This window comes from Lepidochelys kempii, chromosome 2 (assembly GCF_965140285.1).
Source record: "Lepidochelys kempii isolate rLepKem1 chromosome 2, rLepKem1.hap1, whole genome shotgun sequence".
Classification (NCBI taxonomy): Eukaryota; Metazoa; Chordata; order Testudines; family Cheloniidae; genus Lepidochelys; species Lepidochelys kempii.
This window is the reverse complement of record NC_136381.1, coordinates 195,345,155-195,361,030: the sequence shown is the minus strand read 5'-3', so window position 1 is coordinate 195,361,030 and position 15,876 is coordinate 195,345,155. Positions and strand designations below refer to the sequence as shown.

Genomic DNA, 15,876 nt, shown 5'->3' with positions numbered 1-15,876 from the left:
TCTTTCTCAGAGTATGCCCTTTTCTCTTAAAATTCCACTTTTATGGTCTGTCAGAAGCTCGTATTTTAATCAAAACTGAAGGTGAATGAGGGGGGAAAAAAGGGTTTCTGAGATATGAGACTTTGAAAAATGAGGTGTAATTCACTTTTTCAAAATTATTCAGTAGTTCCTAAAAGCTCCAAGCACTACACACTCTATAAACACATAGGGAGAGATAGTGTCTGCCCCATCTAAATAAGGCTTCTAACACTCACTGGTTAATCCATATATAAAAAACTTTTGTCTCGATTATTTTAAATTTATTTTGGTCTGGATAAGATCATAGGACTACTTCAGAAAAGATTGGATACTTATTTTAGGAGTTACTTACTAGCACTATAATGGTTGGTGCAGTTTTTTTGTTTTGTTATGCTGTCAAATAAAAATGAATACTATTACCCTTATTTTATAGATGAGGAAACTGAGGCACAGACAGATTAGGTGAGTTGCTTAAGGTCATACAGAAAGTCTGTGGCAGAGTTTGGTATAGAACCCATGTTCTGTGAGGCTAGTCCTGTGCTTCAACCTAGTTCTGTGCTTCATTCCCTTTGAGAATGAAGGCCAATTCAGAGCTGGTCAAAAACTTTATTGCTGGTTGCATCTTCAGTTTCAAGTATCCCATTGAGCTTCTCTCTCTCTCTCTCTATCTAAAAAGAGAGATTCATTAGCCTCTCCCCCACTATAAATATAATTACCAGCTTGAGTCCATTTGTGTCTTGTTAGCTGTTCTAACCAGGCCTGCCCTTGGTACAAAGTAATCAACTCTCTAATTAGTCTTAATCTACCAGAAAAAGACATGTTGGCAAAAAGGTCTGATTAGAAGATAAAGCTAGACAAATTCAGACAAGAAATACATCTCTGATTTTTTTTAAATCAGAGTACTTTATCATTGGAACAATTTATCTGAGGATGTGGTAGGTTTTCTACCACTTGCACTCTTTAATTCGAGACTGGGATATCTTTCTAAAAGACATGCTATATCTTAAACAAAATTTATGGGTTTGATGCAGAAAGTACTGGGTGAGGTTTTTTAGACAGTGTAATGTAGGAGGCCGGACTAATTATTATTATAGCCCTTTCTGTCCTTAAAATGTATTCATCCAAATTACTCCAGGAAAACAAGTACAAAAAAAGAGCAGTTATTCCCATAAAATATTTGTAAAGATTTTCCTATATTAAGAACAGTTGAGATCCATGAAACAATACTGGTTTCCGCTAAATATAGGCATCTCTATTTACATGGCCTAACAGGAAGGTGGAGATTTAAAAATAACAAAGGATCAGTAACTTTATTAATAAAGCAGCTGTATACAGCATTGTTCTCTTGAAGAAAGTTTTAGATACTGTTTAAACAATGTTGATTGCATAAATAAAGCTCAGGTCTTCAGTCACAAACAACCATTGTTAGGAATTCTTTTAACAAGAACTGTGCTAATGTATATACAAACACTTAGTGGCAAAACTACGGCAAAGAGAGAGAGACCCAAAATAACTATTTCTGGAAGACTATGGGGGGCGGGGAATTGGAGAGGGGAAGAAGTATTATTGCTGTAGTTATTTCTCAATTTATCATCAGAATAAGTGGAGTGGGGAGCCAGCTTTTGTTGTAGTAAATACAAAATCTTTAAAATCTAAACCAATTTCCACCACCTAATTAAAAATGCAGTTGTGATTTACATCCCGATGGGAATTCAGAATCCTGAATATGCATATGGGGTGGGGAAAGGAAAGTTAAGTTTTATAGGCTAAAGAAATGGAGTACTTGTGGCACCTTAGAGACTAACCAATTTATTTGAGCATAAGCTTTCGTGAGCTACAGCTCACTTCATTGGATGCATAAAGTGGAAAATGCAGTGAGGATGTTTTATACACACAGACCATGAAAAAATGGGTGTTTATCACTTCAAAAGGTTTTCTCTCCCCCCACCCCACACTCCTGCTGGTAATAGCTTATCTAAAGTGATCACTCTCCTTACAATGTGTATGATAATCAAAGTGGGCCATTTCCAGCACAAATCCAGGGTTCAACAAGAAAACCTTTTGAAGTGATAAACACCCATTTTTTCATGGTCTGTGTGTATAAAACATCCTCACTGCATTTTCCACTTCATGCATCCGATGAAGTGAGCTGTAGCTCACGAAAGCTTATGCTCAAATAAATTGGTTAGTCTCTAAGGTGCCACAAGTACTCCTTTTTCTTTTTGTGAATACAGACTAACACGGCTGCTACTCTGAAACCTTTTATAGCATAGGCTCTTAACAAGGAAGAGGGGTGTGGGGACAACTGCCAACAGCCAGATGTAATTAGGAGGGACAAGATCAAGGAAAAAGAACACATCTAGGTAACCGTTTTACCTAAGTGTCAGGAAAATGTAGCTACGCTAAAAGCTGAACTCTAAATCAATAAGATTACTTAACAAGCTTAAACTGCAAATGTGAGATTGGGGGGTGGGGGTTGTAATTCCCATAGCGACCCACCATGGAGGTGGAAGGAAAAGGGAGGAGGCACTGTTCCTTTTATTCACATCTGTCATGATCATTGTCTGGTCCATTCCCTAATCTCCTTGTAATAAGGTCAGGTTTAGAGATTAATGGGGATGGAGGCCACAGCATTCTAAATGTTCTACCAAGTGCCCTTCCAGAGGGTGCATGGGGAAGGATAATGCTTTTCCCTGTGAAGTTGACAGTTACTCATCAGCAACATTCCACCCCATCCCTCTTGCTTTTTGCATTCAAACGTGTCATAGATGAGTGTGCTGATGGCAATAACAATTCACTTGTAATCAGTCAGCTGCAGTTTATCCTACATTAGAAAATGAACTGCTGTCAAATCTAAATGATCTGTGAGGACCCATTCTTTATGCACCCCGATTGAAAAAATATTTTGCTGGATATTGAGCTCTTTGGGGTAGAGACCATTCCTTATTCTTTATTTTGAAAAGGAGCATGAGTGTCCTATCTAAATATTTAATAATACCGCAGTGTTATCCAAGGTCCCCACAGTGTGATCTGCAGAGCTCACCAAAGTGGTGCACACTAACTGCCCTGTGTGAATGCTGCTGGAGGGAGCTAAAAGGGAGCTAGTTCACATTTAATGTAGCCCTATTTCAAACGGCCCAGGGTTCTGGGAAACAGGGAGTCTGGTCTGGGAGGTCCCCCTGGTGGGAGCGGAAAGGAGGAAAAGAGTCCCACCCAGTCTCTCAGCCTGGGCCAGCCATTGGAGATGGGTAAAAAGCAGTAATTGAAGCTGTCCGGGACCAGCCAGATTAGAGGCAGCAGCTCCTCCTGGGGCTCCAGCCCCTGGGCCCCCTCCCTGCCATACTCAGCTCTCTATTTCCCAGAACCCTGGGCTGCCATCTCCTCCTTTTCTGAGGCTGCTCTGGAAGGAGAGACGGTGACTTGGCAAGGACAGTCAAGTGAATTTATATTAGTGTCTATGACTGGGGTGGGAGGCTGATGCACCCCCCACCCCCTTGATGCAGAGGTGCAACAAGACCTTTCTGAAGTAGCTGGGACATGTCATGCCCTGACGCAAAGCTTGAGCCTCATGAGGAAGACAAGGTCCCGGTCTCCCAAAAAGCTTATAATCTAAGGCAAGTGACTTTTTATGGCCCTTTGGGTGGATGCTTACAATACTATATATGATTGGGAGTGGCTTTCTGTGTTGTGTGTAGAATTATTAATTTTCATAAAGGGGCTGTTCCACCAAGAGGATATCCAGCCAATCAAGAGACCCCCATTGCAGAAAGCTCTGAGGCGCCCCCGGCCCCTAGCAAAAATAGTTGCTTCAGGATTTTGATGCATGCTGAATGCTGATTGGCTGGTGAGGAGGGACTGACTTACAATAATTTTTGTACTGTGAAGTACTTGTGTTAAATTTCACATTTAACACTAGACGGATTTGTATGAGACTTAGAGCAGAAGATGGATAGGCTGAGCAATTGCATCACTGTTGCTGATTAGGAAAATATCTCAATGTCCTATATTTGACTCTGGAACTCTGACACTGCTCCAAAAGAAGTGTAAATTAAATGTATCCTTCAAATTCCACAAGGAAAATGTATTAAATCTATTTTATCACCTGGTTTTTACTGTACTTAGTTTAATTCCTGAAAACTCTTTTTTCTCCAAGATTATGACTTCATCAAGCTCTAGACCAGGGGTGGCCAACCTGTGGCTTCGGAGCCACATGCGGCTCTTCAGAAGTTAATATGTGGCTCCTTGTATAGGCACTGACTCTGGGGCTGAAGCTACAGGCGCCAACTTTCCAAAGTGCCAGGGTGTGTTCGCTGCTCAACTCTTGGCTCTGCCACAGGCCCTGCCCCCACTCCACCCCTTTCCGCCCCCTCCCCTTGAGCCTGAAGTGCCTTCGCTCCTCTTCTCTTCCCCCCCCGCCCACCACCCCATCCCCCGAGCCTCCTGCGTGCCACAAAACAGCTGATCAGGAGGCAGGGGGAGGCACTGATCGGTGGGGCTGCCAGTGGGCAGGAGACACTGGGAGCCGGGGCAGGGAGCTGATGGGTGAGGGGGGAGGGAAGGCTGCTGACTTTGGCAATGTACATTGGTAAATTCTGGCCCACATTGGCCACCCCTTCTATAGACTGATCTCTGGTTCATTTATCCAGTATGGGCAGTCTTCCATCCACATTTTCTCATGGGAGATTATATATAATCTCATACTCCCATGAGAAAATGTGGATGAAAGACTGCCCATACTAGAGATATCCAGTTCCACAAAGGGACTTAGGCATTTCAGTGCTTAGCGTCATAGTACCTAACTTTCCGGCACCTAGAAAATCACAGGAAGAAAACTGTGATGCACAAAGCCTGAGTTAGGCACGTAGGCTCCCTACACACTGAATGGGGCAAGATAGGGTGCCTTACAATGCAATCCCCAAAAACCAGCACTGTAGTTTTTCGGAGATGCCGGCCAGAGGGGTGTATCCTAAGCCCTGATCCTCTCATGAAATCACCTAAGGGCTGTGGGAGGTGCTTGTTCCTGCTTAGCGATCCACAGACAGGAACCTGTCTCCTGGAGTCAGGTGGCTTAGGCACTTAAGATTGTGGGAATGTGGCCTTACTCTGTTGTATCTAGTTTGTTTGTTTTTATCTGCATACAGTAAGAGTCATATATACATGTAAACTGCCACTTGTATATTACACATATTCTAAGAATTGGCTCTGAATTTGTTATAAAAAGAATTCCAGCGTTTAAAGGAATGTTTTCTTTTAACAGAGGAAAGAAAAACTGTCACTATTTCACGGCTATACTAAAATGTTCTAAAATCTTTTTTTAAGAGCAGTGATTGTGCTCCCTCTAGTGGCCAAACATGAAGTTGTTTTTATATTGCATACAATACCAATAGAATGGTGAAAAGAAAAGGAGTACTTGTGGCACCTTAGAGACTAACCAATTTATTTGAGTATAAGCTTTCGTGAGCTACAGCTCACTTCATCGGATGCATTGGATTCAAAAACCCTTCTTGGAGAAGCTATTTAAATAGTGTTTCTGAGGAGAAAACACATCTGACTTATATCATGGCTTTGCAGGAAAAAAAACTGTTATACAATATCTGGCACACCTAACACACACCTGCCTCTCCCCACCATCCAAATGTCACAAGTACCCTTTTAATACAGGACAAAGGTGTTTCGTTTTGGGGGGGATGGGGCTTAGAGGCAACATCCTACAAAATTGTATTTGGGGTAAAGGATGGTGTGTATCAATGTCTGACCCATTAGGTTAACACTGATAGGAAATCTACTCTTAAATCAGATCAAAAGCTCCCTGTTGGATACAGGTTGTGTGGGATATTTAGCACCAAATAAGGGAAGTCCCTGAAAATACAGAATTGGTGGTCACGCTGGCCTACAGGGATTTTTCCTCACCACATAGTGGCCCAATGGACTTCAGACTCTCTAGTCCGCCCTCCCCAAAGGCCAGAAACATGGATTGAGGGTGCCACAGGGCAACCAAGATGACCTGTCACGCTCTCTCCCCAAGGGGAAGAGGAGGAGTTACCAGGACTTCCCTCTTCCCCAGGCTCCTTCCCCAGGGCTGCAGGAAGGGGAGTTGGAGAGGCAGATTAGCTTCAGCTGATGAGATGGTATCAGGCCAGTGCTCTGTCTCAGTTGGCAGATTTCATCTCAGGAAAGAGATCTGGTACCTCATTTCCTCCCTGCTAGATTCAGGCCATGTCTAGGTTTCCTGCATGTGTGCAGCTGCAGGAAATCACTCCTCCACCAAATGATCAGACTGGCTGGTACCACTTTCAGGTTATTTCCATTGTCCCCTCTGTCCATATTAGTGCCAACCCTGTATGTATCCCCCAATTCACCTGCACATGGGAGCCCTTAAAGGAGCCCGTGGATGCACTTCTGGGATGGAAAAATGTGATTAGTTTCAGGCAAATGTGCCACGCTTTTCATTTTATGAAACTGGGTGAAACCTGGACTTTCCCCCATTAGTTCTGCTATGATGAGTGTGGGGTTTTTTTGGGGTGGGGAGGGGTTGTTGGGGTGTGTGTGTGTGGGTGTTTGAACAGCAATTTTAATTTCTGTTGCTGAGCCAATAGGTGAATGCAAAAGGGAAATGACATCCGTTTTAGTGAGGCAGACAAAGTGGGTGAGATACCTTTTACTGGACCAACTTCTGTTGATGGAAAAGAGAAGCTTTTGAGCTTCACAGAGGTCTTCTTCAGGACTCTTCCACCAACAGAACTTTGGTCCAGTAAATGATATTACCTCTCCTACTTTGTCTGTCTTTCTCATATCTTGCGACCAACATGGCTATAACACGACAAGCAATGGAAGATATATCGGTTTTAAAGAGGAGCATTATAGCTTTTGTAACGTGGGCCTCATAAGGCAGTTCAAGGGTGGTACATTCACGTAATCCACTTCTTGCTTTTTAGTAACAACTTGCTGTTGTGACGGAGGAATCGCATGCGCACGCGCTCGCACTCACTCTCTCTCACAAATTCAGTCTCATGTTTCCTGTATAGCTGTAAACAGCCAGATTTAGTCATCCAAGTTCTAACTCATACATACTTTTGTCCTTGATGGCACCTATGAAACATGACTAGCTGCTTGTTACACCAACAGTGCTACAAAACTTTCATTTAAAAAGTGGGTCAAAATCTTCATACTGAGGTGCCTAAAGTGGTCTGATTTATTGAGGTGCTGAGCACCTCAACTCTTGTTGACTTCCATAGGCACTGCAGGTACAAAAAATCAGGGCACTTATTTAGGGATAGGTACATAGATGCCTAATTTTAGGGACCCAAGTTTGAAAATGTTGGCCTTGTTACAAAGTAATTTCCTCCTTATGGTGTCTGCCTGCTACTTAAACATACACTAGTAATATATTTTATGTGTTTAGTGCATGCAAGTAATGGAGGTACCTAATCGGGGAACAGCCAAACTATCATAACATTGACATCCTAGGTCAAATCCTAGACCTGAATGCACACTGAGGAAAAATTACCTACCCATGTGATGTATTGCAGAGCAAAATCACTACACCTTATTAGAACTGGCAAAACAAGACCAAACTCAAAGGACTTACCCTTTACAGCCCATAGCCTCTCTCGCTAGCTCACACATGCATTGATTTCTTCTGTTCTTCTCTTGCCAACTTTTTTTCAGAATTCTTTTTGCTGCAGGCAAACTCCCAGAGTTATCGTATAATTATAAAAAAAAGCCTGTTATTCTGTATTCTTAACTTCTAAATTTAAAGCAAATATTTAGCCAATATTACACTCAAGAGTATCTGGTCATAATTTGCTGTGCTCTCAAGTAGAGAGCTTTCAGCCCCCTGTGTCACAGTGCATCTGAAGTAGTTCAGACAGTCATATATTATTGCATACACACTGGATTAAGCAACATGAAAAGGCCCGATAGATGCCTTCGTTGCTATTGTCGTCTTTATGATATTATGCACCTATCAGTTGTTGGTGAAATTCTGTACCCTTGACATATGAGAGAGCATTTGAGGATAGTCCAGCTCTCCCCAGCTGAGATTTGTTATCTAGTCAGCAGGAGGAACTACAAAAGCAAAGCATTCTGTGCTTTAGCAGATGCATGAGTGCAGCTAGTTTCTAACCAATCGACTGAAAGAACAAGTGCCCCAATGTCAGGGACAAACAGAATATTCGATGAGACAGGCTTGCATCATTGCGGAAACTCTTAACTACTTAGCGTGCTGAGCTCAATATGAAGATGGGTAACAATGAAAGGGCTTGTTCTAGTCTCTGTCCTAGATGTCTATGTTGTTTTGACTTCTTAGATGTTTTGCTAGATGCTGACTGCCACTATGAACTCAATCAGTCTACATCTGCAGTAAACCCATTTGCTGCATCACTTAACTAAATAGAGTTATGGTTCCCAGTGTGAATCTGTGACCATGAAATGGTTTGACCTTTTCAGTTCTAATCTAGATATCTGAAATACTGTTTCAGTTTGTCAGCTCCTATAATAGACAGTAACCGTCTCCTGATCCAACTAAAGATATCAAATATACTCTAATACATTCATTATTGTCTTTCTGATTAATATGAACAAATAACCTTTTAGAGTGTATATCTTACAAGTTTCTAGGAATAATATCTGTTCTGCATCTTAATTACTACTTTAAAAAATTGCTTTACTGCTGATGTGGACTAGCAAAAGAATAACAATAAAATAAAAATTCAAAATCCATCCTTTAAAATGCATGTCAAACAAGTATTAAAATGCAGTTGTTCCTGAGAGAAGTGAGTAATATCTATTAAAAATACTGCTGGAAAAACAGTGATCAGTCAAAAAAGAATACAAACTAGCTAATATGATTTGCTAGGTGCATTTTGTGATTGTACAAGATTAACATCCTCCATAACCTGAAAAGTTCTTTTTAAATAATTTATTGTATGTTTGGTTTTTTTGTTTTGTTTTTAACAATAGCATAAATGATTTTATGTAGAAAATGGGGGTCCCATTATTGGTCATCCTGTGTATGTTGGATTAGGCCTTAGGAAAATTTTTCCTAAGAAACAAAAATATGCAAAAAGCAGTAGAACCCAGATCCATAAAGGGACGTAGACAATAAGATGCTGAGCATCATGGTGCCTAGAAAATCACAAGAACACGGTGATCCACAAAGCCAGAGTTAGATGCCTAGGCTGCTGTACAATGAATCAAGAGAGGTAAGCACCCGAGAACAAGATCTGTAAAACCAGCACGTTTGTCAGAGAGCTGCCTAAGCAAGCCATTAAAGATGCTGTTGAGAGCGGGATGTGCTAAGCTTCATCCCTCTCAGAGATAGAAGCTCGTTGGCCGGGGCCCCGGGCACAGAGGTGGGTGCCGCTCCCTCCCTCCCTCGTCCTGTGGGGGCTGTCCCGGGCAGCAGTGCGCATGCCCAGGGGCAAAAGCACAGACATCTACAGGGTTAGGCAGCTGCTGAGGTGGCATTTTGCAGATCACAGTGATGCCTAAAAGTGGGACATAAATGCTTTAAAATGAGACTTAAGCATACGAAGGTGTGATCCATGATTGTTCTTAAGTGCCTATTTTAAAAGCTGTCAAAAACTAACACACTTTTGGCAAGTAGATGATGCTGTACTCTTACCAGGTTTTTTTTTTTTGTCTCTTCCTCAATGTTTTTGTTCTTGGTATGTTGCCAGTAATTAGGCCCATGTTAAAATGGGGTTCAGACAATTACTTGTTAAACCTATATCCCAATTATTTATTGATAAACTTTTATAGGTAATAAATTTGGAATAAAGTGATGACTAGACAAAATAAAAATAAATTTTGTATACCAAGAAAGAAGCTTATAATTCAATTTAATTGACTAAACAAATTTTTAAAGTGGTTGCTGTATTAGCATTTGATAGTTGGTATTAATGTAATCAACCAGTAGTTTGTCCAACTTGAGGCATCAGATAACTGAGTTGTTGCGGCTTGTAGAATAGTGTCAGAACTAAAAGTATAATGAACTACCTGAAACCTTGATATTCAGCTGGTAACGTTTATAAAAGGAAATAGATACAGATCTAGAACGATTCGTTAGTGTTCCTTGAAATGCTTGTTGGGCAATGCTGACCTCCAGTGGTAGCTGAGGCTAATCACAGGTTGTTATGTTTCAGAGTAACAGCCGTGTTAGTCTGTATTCGCAAAAAGAAAAGGAGTTCTTGTGGCACCTTAGAGACTAACCAATTTATTTGAGCATGAGCTTTCGTGAGCTACGGCTCACTTCATCGGATGCATACTGTGGAAACTGCAGAAGACATTATATACACAGACGCCATGAAACAATACCTCCTCCCACCCCACTCTCCTGCTGGTAATAGCTTATCTAAAGTGATCATCAAGTTGGGCCATTTCCAGCACAAATCCAGGTTTTCTCACCCCCCTCCAAAAACCACACACACATACTCTCTCTCCTGCTGGTAATAGCTTATCCAAAGTGACTACTCTCCTCACAATGTGTATGAAAATCAAGGTGGGTCATTTCCAGCACAAATCCAGGTTTTCTCACATACACCCCACCCCATACACACACAAACTCACTCTCCTGCTGGTAATAGCTCATCCAAACTGACCACTCTCCTTACATGTGCATGATAATCAAGGTGGGCCATTTCCAGCATAAATCCAAGTTTAACCAGAACGTCGGGGGTGGGGGTAGAAAAAAACAAGGGGAAATAGGCTACCTTGCATAATGACTTAGCCACTCCCAGTCTCTATTTAAGCCTAAATTAATAGTATCCAGTTTGCAAATTAATTCCAATTCAGCAGTCTCCTGTTGGAGTCTGTTTTTGAAGGTTTTTTGTTGAAGTATTGCCATTTTTAGGTCTGTAATCAAGTGACCAGAGAGATTGAAATGTTCTCCGACTGGTTTATGAATGTTATAATTCTTGACATCTGATTTGTGTCCATTTATTGTTTTACGTAGAGACTGTCCAGTTTGACCAATGTACATGGCAGAGGGGCATTGCTGGCACATGATGGCATATATCACATTGGTGGATGTGCAGGTGAACGAGCCTCTGGTAGTGTTATTAGGCCCTTTGATGGTGTCCCCTGAATAGATATGTGGGCACAGCTGGCAACGGGCTTTGTTGCAAGGATAGGTTCCTGGGTTAGTGGTTCTGTTGTGTGGTATGTGGTTGCTGGTGAGTATTTGCTTCAGGTTGGGGAGCTGTCTGTAGGCAAGGACTGGCCTGTCTCCCAAGATTTGTGAGAGTGTTGGGTCATCCTTCAGGATAGGTTGTAGATCCTTAATAATCCTACTACAGGACAGGCCTAACAAAGAAAATAACAGAACGCCAATAGCCGTCACCTTCAGCCCCCAACTAAAACCCCTCCAACGCATTATTAAGGATCTACAACCTATCCTGAAGGATGACCCAACACTCTCACAAATCTTGGGAGACAGGCCAGTCCTTGCCTACAGACAGCTCCCCAACCTGAAGCAAATACTCACCAGCAACCACATACCACACAACAGAACCACTAACCCAGGAACCTATCCTTGCAACAAAGCCCGTTGCCAGCTGTGCCCACATATCTATTCAGGGGACACCATCAAAGGGCCTAATAACACTACCAGAGGCTCGTTCACCTGCACATCCACCAATGTGATATATGCCATCATGTGCCAGCAATGCCCCTCTGCCATGTACATTGGTCAAACTGGACAGTCTCTACGTAAAACAATAAATGGACACAAATCAGATGTCAAGAATTATAACATTCATAAACCAGTCGGAGAACATTTCAATCTCTCTGGTCACTTGATTACAGACCTAAAAATGGCAATACTTCAACAAAAAACCTTCAAAAACAGACTCCAACAGGAGACTGCTGAATTGGAATTAATTTGCAAACTGGATACTATTAATTTAGGCTTAAATAGAGACTGGGAGTGGCTAAGTCATTATGCAAGGTAGCCTATTTCCCCTTGTTTTTTTCTACCCCCACCCCCGACGTTCTGGTTAAACTTGGATTTATGCTGGAAATGGCCCACCTTGATTATCATGCACATGTAAGGAGAGTGGTCAGTTTGGATGAGCTATTACCAGCAGGAGAGTGAGTTTGTGTGGAGGGGGGCGGAGAGTGAGAAAACCTGGATTTGTGCTGGAAATGGCCTAACTTGATGATCACTTTAGATAAGCTATTACCAGCAGGAGAGTGGGGTGGGAGGAGGTATTGTTTCATGGTCTCTGTGTATATAATGTCTTCTGCAGTTTCCACAGTATGCATCCAATGAAGTGAACTGTAGCTCACGAAAGCTCATGCTCAAATAAATTGGTTAGTCTCTAAGGTGCCACAAGTACTCCTTTTCTTTTTACAGGTTATGTCTGTCTTAGAGATATATTCCCAGGACTGAGTACAGTACTTATTTAAAAGTGACAATGAGAATTCAACTGTTGTTAATCAAGCATGATTCTTTCTATCTTTTCAAATAGTAATTACAAAAAATTTATATAAAACACAGTAAGAATACATGATGCATATAGATTAGACTACCGTACAAAGAAACAAGATGGCAGACTGCAGGGGTGAGTTTAGCTTGGATGATAATTTGGAGGATAAACTGAAGTCATCTAATGTTTTCAGAACTAGTAAAATTAGACCCCATGTTTTGAGGGTCAATAGGGCAATGTAAATTATAGTGGCCTTTTGTTCGATTTTATTCTCTTTTACCTTATGACCTACAGGATGTTGAGAAATTTAATACAAGTGATTTTTATGGACTCAATCCTGCACCACTGAAGTCAGTGGGAGTGTGGCCACTTAACTGCACTGGAGCAGGAACAAACCTGATGGAAGTGAAACTGTGGCAAAACTATCTGATTCTTCTGCATTTTTCCCAATTGTATAAACATTCCATCATCTTGTTCTGTTTCTCCCTATTAGGTGACTTGCACTGGTGTCTGAGTGGTGTGGAACAGGGAAGAAATCAAAATTCTTTTAAATATAAGAAATTTAGGTCCAGATTCTGGCCCTGCTGAAATCAATTATTTACCATTGTGAAGAACTTAAAATTATATTCTTCTCTATAATTGATGTTTTATAATTTCATGGACAACTTGCAAAAATGTTTAAATGGAAAAAATCTCAATATGAGAAATTTCGCTGATAATGCTACTGTAACAAAACTTACATTGGTGCGCTATAGCTAATAAGCTAGTGTTCAAACACAGTTACTAACATTCACCGTAATGCTATCTCCCATTATTTCTGTGCAGGAATGTCTGTCTGTCTCTCTCCTTTTCCCTATTCTGGCAAATATCATACAAGAGCCTACTTAGGTTTTAGTCTCTTTACTTACATAAAATATCTGAGAATTTTATTCCTTTCCATTATTTTAATTATTGCCAGGAGTGACTTCAATTACGTTCCATTTCTCTGCCTCCTCCACTCTTTCCTCTCCCCATCCCCCAATTTTATTGAAAGGAGCAATTCAGAAAGAAATGAACCATCTCTTCAATAACTACAAAATCACATTAACTCATGCTTTCTTTAAAGGATGTTTGTGCCCATATTTCTATTACACAACATCCAGTTCAATACATCTCTTAATTAGAACTTTTTATTGTTGTGTAAAAGAGAAAGTCAATGCCTTTTTCACTGTACCATGTTGACTCAATGGTCCTTAGGGATGTTTGCTTGAAAACTACATTTCTAAAAGTGGATGGGGCTTGTGTGTGTTCCTGTTCTAAATCTGTATGACATTTTTTTCCCTCTACAATCTTTACAGGTGCTAGGGCTGCTGGTATGGACACTGATTGCTGGAACAGAATATTTCCTGTATCCTGCCTTCGGCTGGGTGATGTTTGTGGCTGTATTTTACTGGGTTCTTACTGTCTTCTTTTTAATCATCTACATGACAATGACCTACACTAGGATTCCCCAGGTGCCATGGACCACGGTGGTAAGTATGCACAATCTTTGTTGTTGCTGCATTTTTGTTTTTGTTTTTGTTTTTTTTGTTGTTTCTTGTATACTGGAGGGAGGAAGACATTGGTATACTCCATAATTATAGTTAAGGAGCTATAATGTGCTTTAACACCTCCTATTTTATTTATAATTCACATCTATCCATGTTCCTGACACTGGCTGTTGTCACATAATTCAGCTAAAGCTTGGTCTACTGCAAAACCCCTTTTTTCCCACACCCAGACTAGGTAGGGTGTACCCTGGAGATTTTTCTGTCTTAATTTTCATTTCTTCTTTCATTTTCATTTTCATTCCTAGAGTGCAACACCCACTTTCTCACTCAAAAGACCAGGGAGCAAATTCACTCTGAAGTTATTGCTACTCTTATTATGTGGACTAACCAGCAGGAATATCAATATTCTGTAGTACAGTGTCAGGCTTTATTTGCCTAACCATCATGGTTCCTTTAACTCATTTCCTTTGGACTTTCTTTTTGGTTATTGGTCTATCCAATGTCTTATTTTCTAATAATGGAAATGTGTACCTGTTACACATGCTAATACAATGTAGCTCTTTGTCGCCCTGTAGTGGTTAGACTGCATATGGAGTTTTGACTCTTATGGCTTCTGAGCTAATGGACCCGGTTCTGTAGGTAAGCAATGAAGGACCCTTGTTGAATCATCTATAGGGCTTGAACTAAAGACCAAGTGATGGACTCAGAGGTAGCAGCAGACTCACAAACGTGTATATGGACTAGCCACTAGAGGGGGACATAATGCTGCAGTGTATTTGTGTGAGCTATTTTAAATTGCATGCCAGTTCAACCTTCTCTCACGAAATCCTTTCTATTAGTAGTTTATCCTGGTCACAGTAAATCTTGGGACGGTATCAATTAAAAATATGAACACTGCTGAAATTCCTGGGTAACTGAAATCCAGATCCTACTTTGCGCTATCCCTAGTAGAAATGGGAGTATATTTGTTACAGTCAAGACTTCTATGACAAAGACACTTACTTTAAGGAAAACAAAAAACCTAGAAGCCTTTGTTACCTCAACCAGCCTGCTACTCACTATGGCTCCTTCATGAAGTATTATAAATTTATTGTAGTATGTGTCTAATGTATCATTTTTATACTTAAAAATCATTAAATAGTTTTAAACCATTTTATTGTAATATAAAGGATATTTTACTTTCACATGACAAACAACTTGCTATTAATTAAAATATTGTGTGCCATGACTATGAAAATTTGAAGAGTCAGAGTATTACTTTTTGCCATGACTTTCCAATTTGTTGCCATGAGAAATAGCTTGCTGTAGCAATACTGGTCTGTACAACTAGGATTATGTACAAATATATTTTATATTGTCAAGCTTCATGAGCAGCACTTGCCTTTACAATTATAACACCGTTACAGTACTGCTGTAAAATAATCCAACATTTTAGTATCTTGATGTGTTTAGAGGTTTTACTTTTATTTTTTAAATTACATTTGGCATGAATTTAGTCAAAGATAAGACAGCTGCCATCTACTTGGATCGTTTTGGTCACTGCCTCCATTAGTTTTATCTATTAGCAACAGAATCAGGCAAGGTAGCAGCTTGCAGATCAGCAGAACTGATCTCACATATTTCAAGTTGTCTACCACCTAGATGTCTTCACTTGTTTATAGAGCCAAGTGTTTCTTGAGAACCTGTGAGACATTTTCAACCTGCTTTACAGATAAGATTGTTTAGATGCAGACCAAAATGGCAGCCTACCTCCATGACAGAAGAGCTTTAGAGGGAAGAAGGAGGGGCGGGGGGCAAATGCTTGGATTCCAACTTGTTTTGCACAGTGGTACTAGAAGAGCTTTGTGATATGACCTATGAATTAATTGGACCCATGCCACTTGTGGTTGGTCAGGAGGAAT

General features: G+C 40.7%; 1 protein-coding gene across 1 annotated transcript in view; it reads left to right on the top strand.

Annotated features, from left to right (window-relative positions):
* Window positions 1-15,876, top strand: part of CMTM8 (CKLF like MARVEL transmembrane domain containing 8) — a 45,215-nt gene that overhangs the window by 23,846 nt on the left and 5,493 nt on the right. The window contains exon 2 of the mRNA XM_073333362.2: window positions 13,784-13,957. Coding sequence (XP_073189463.1) covers window positions 13,784-13,957 — 174 coding nt within the window. The remainder of the gene's footprint in view (window positions 1-13,783; window positions 13,958-15,876) is intronic.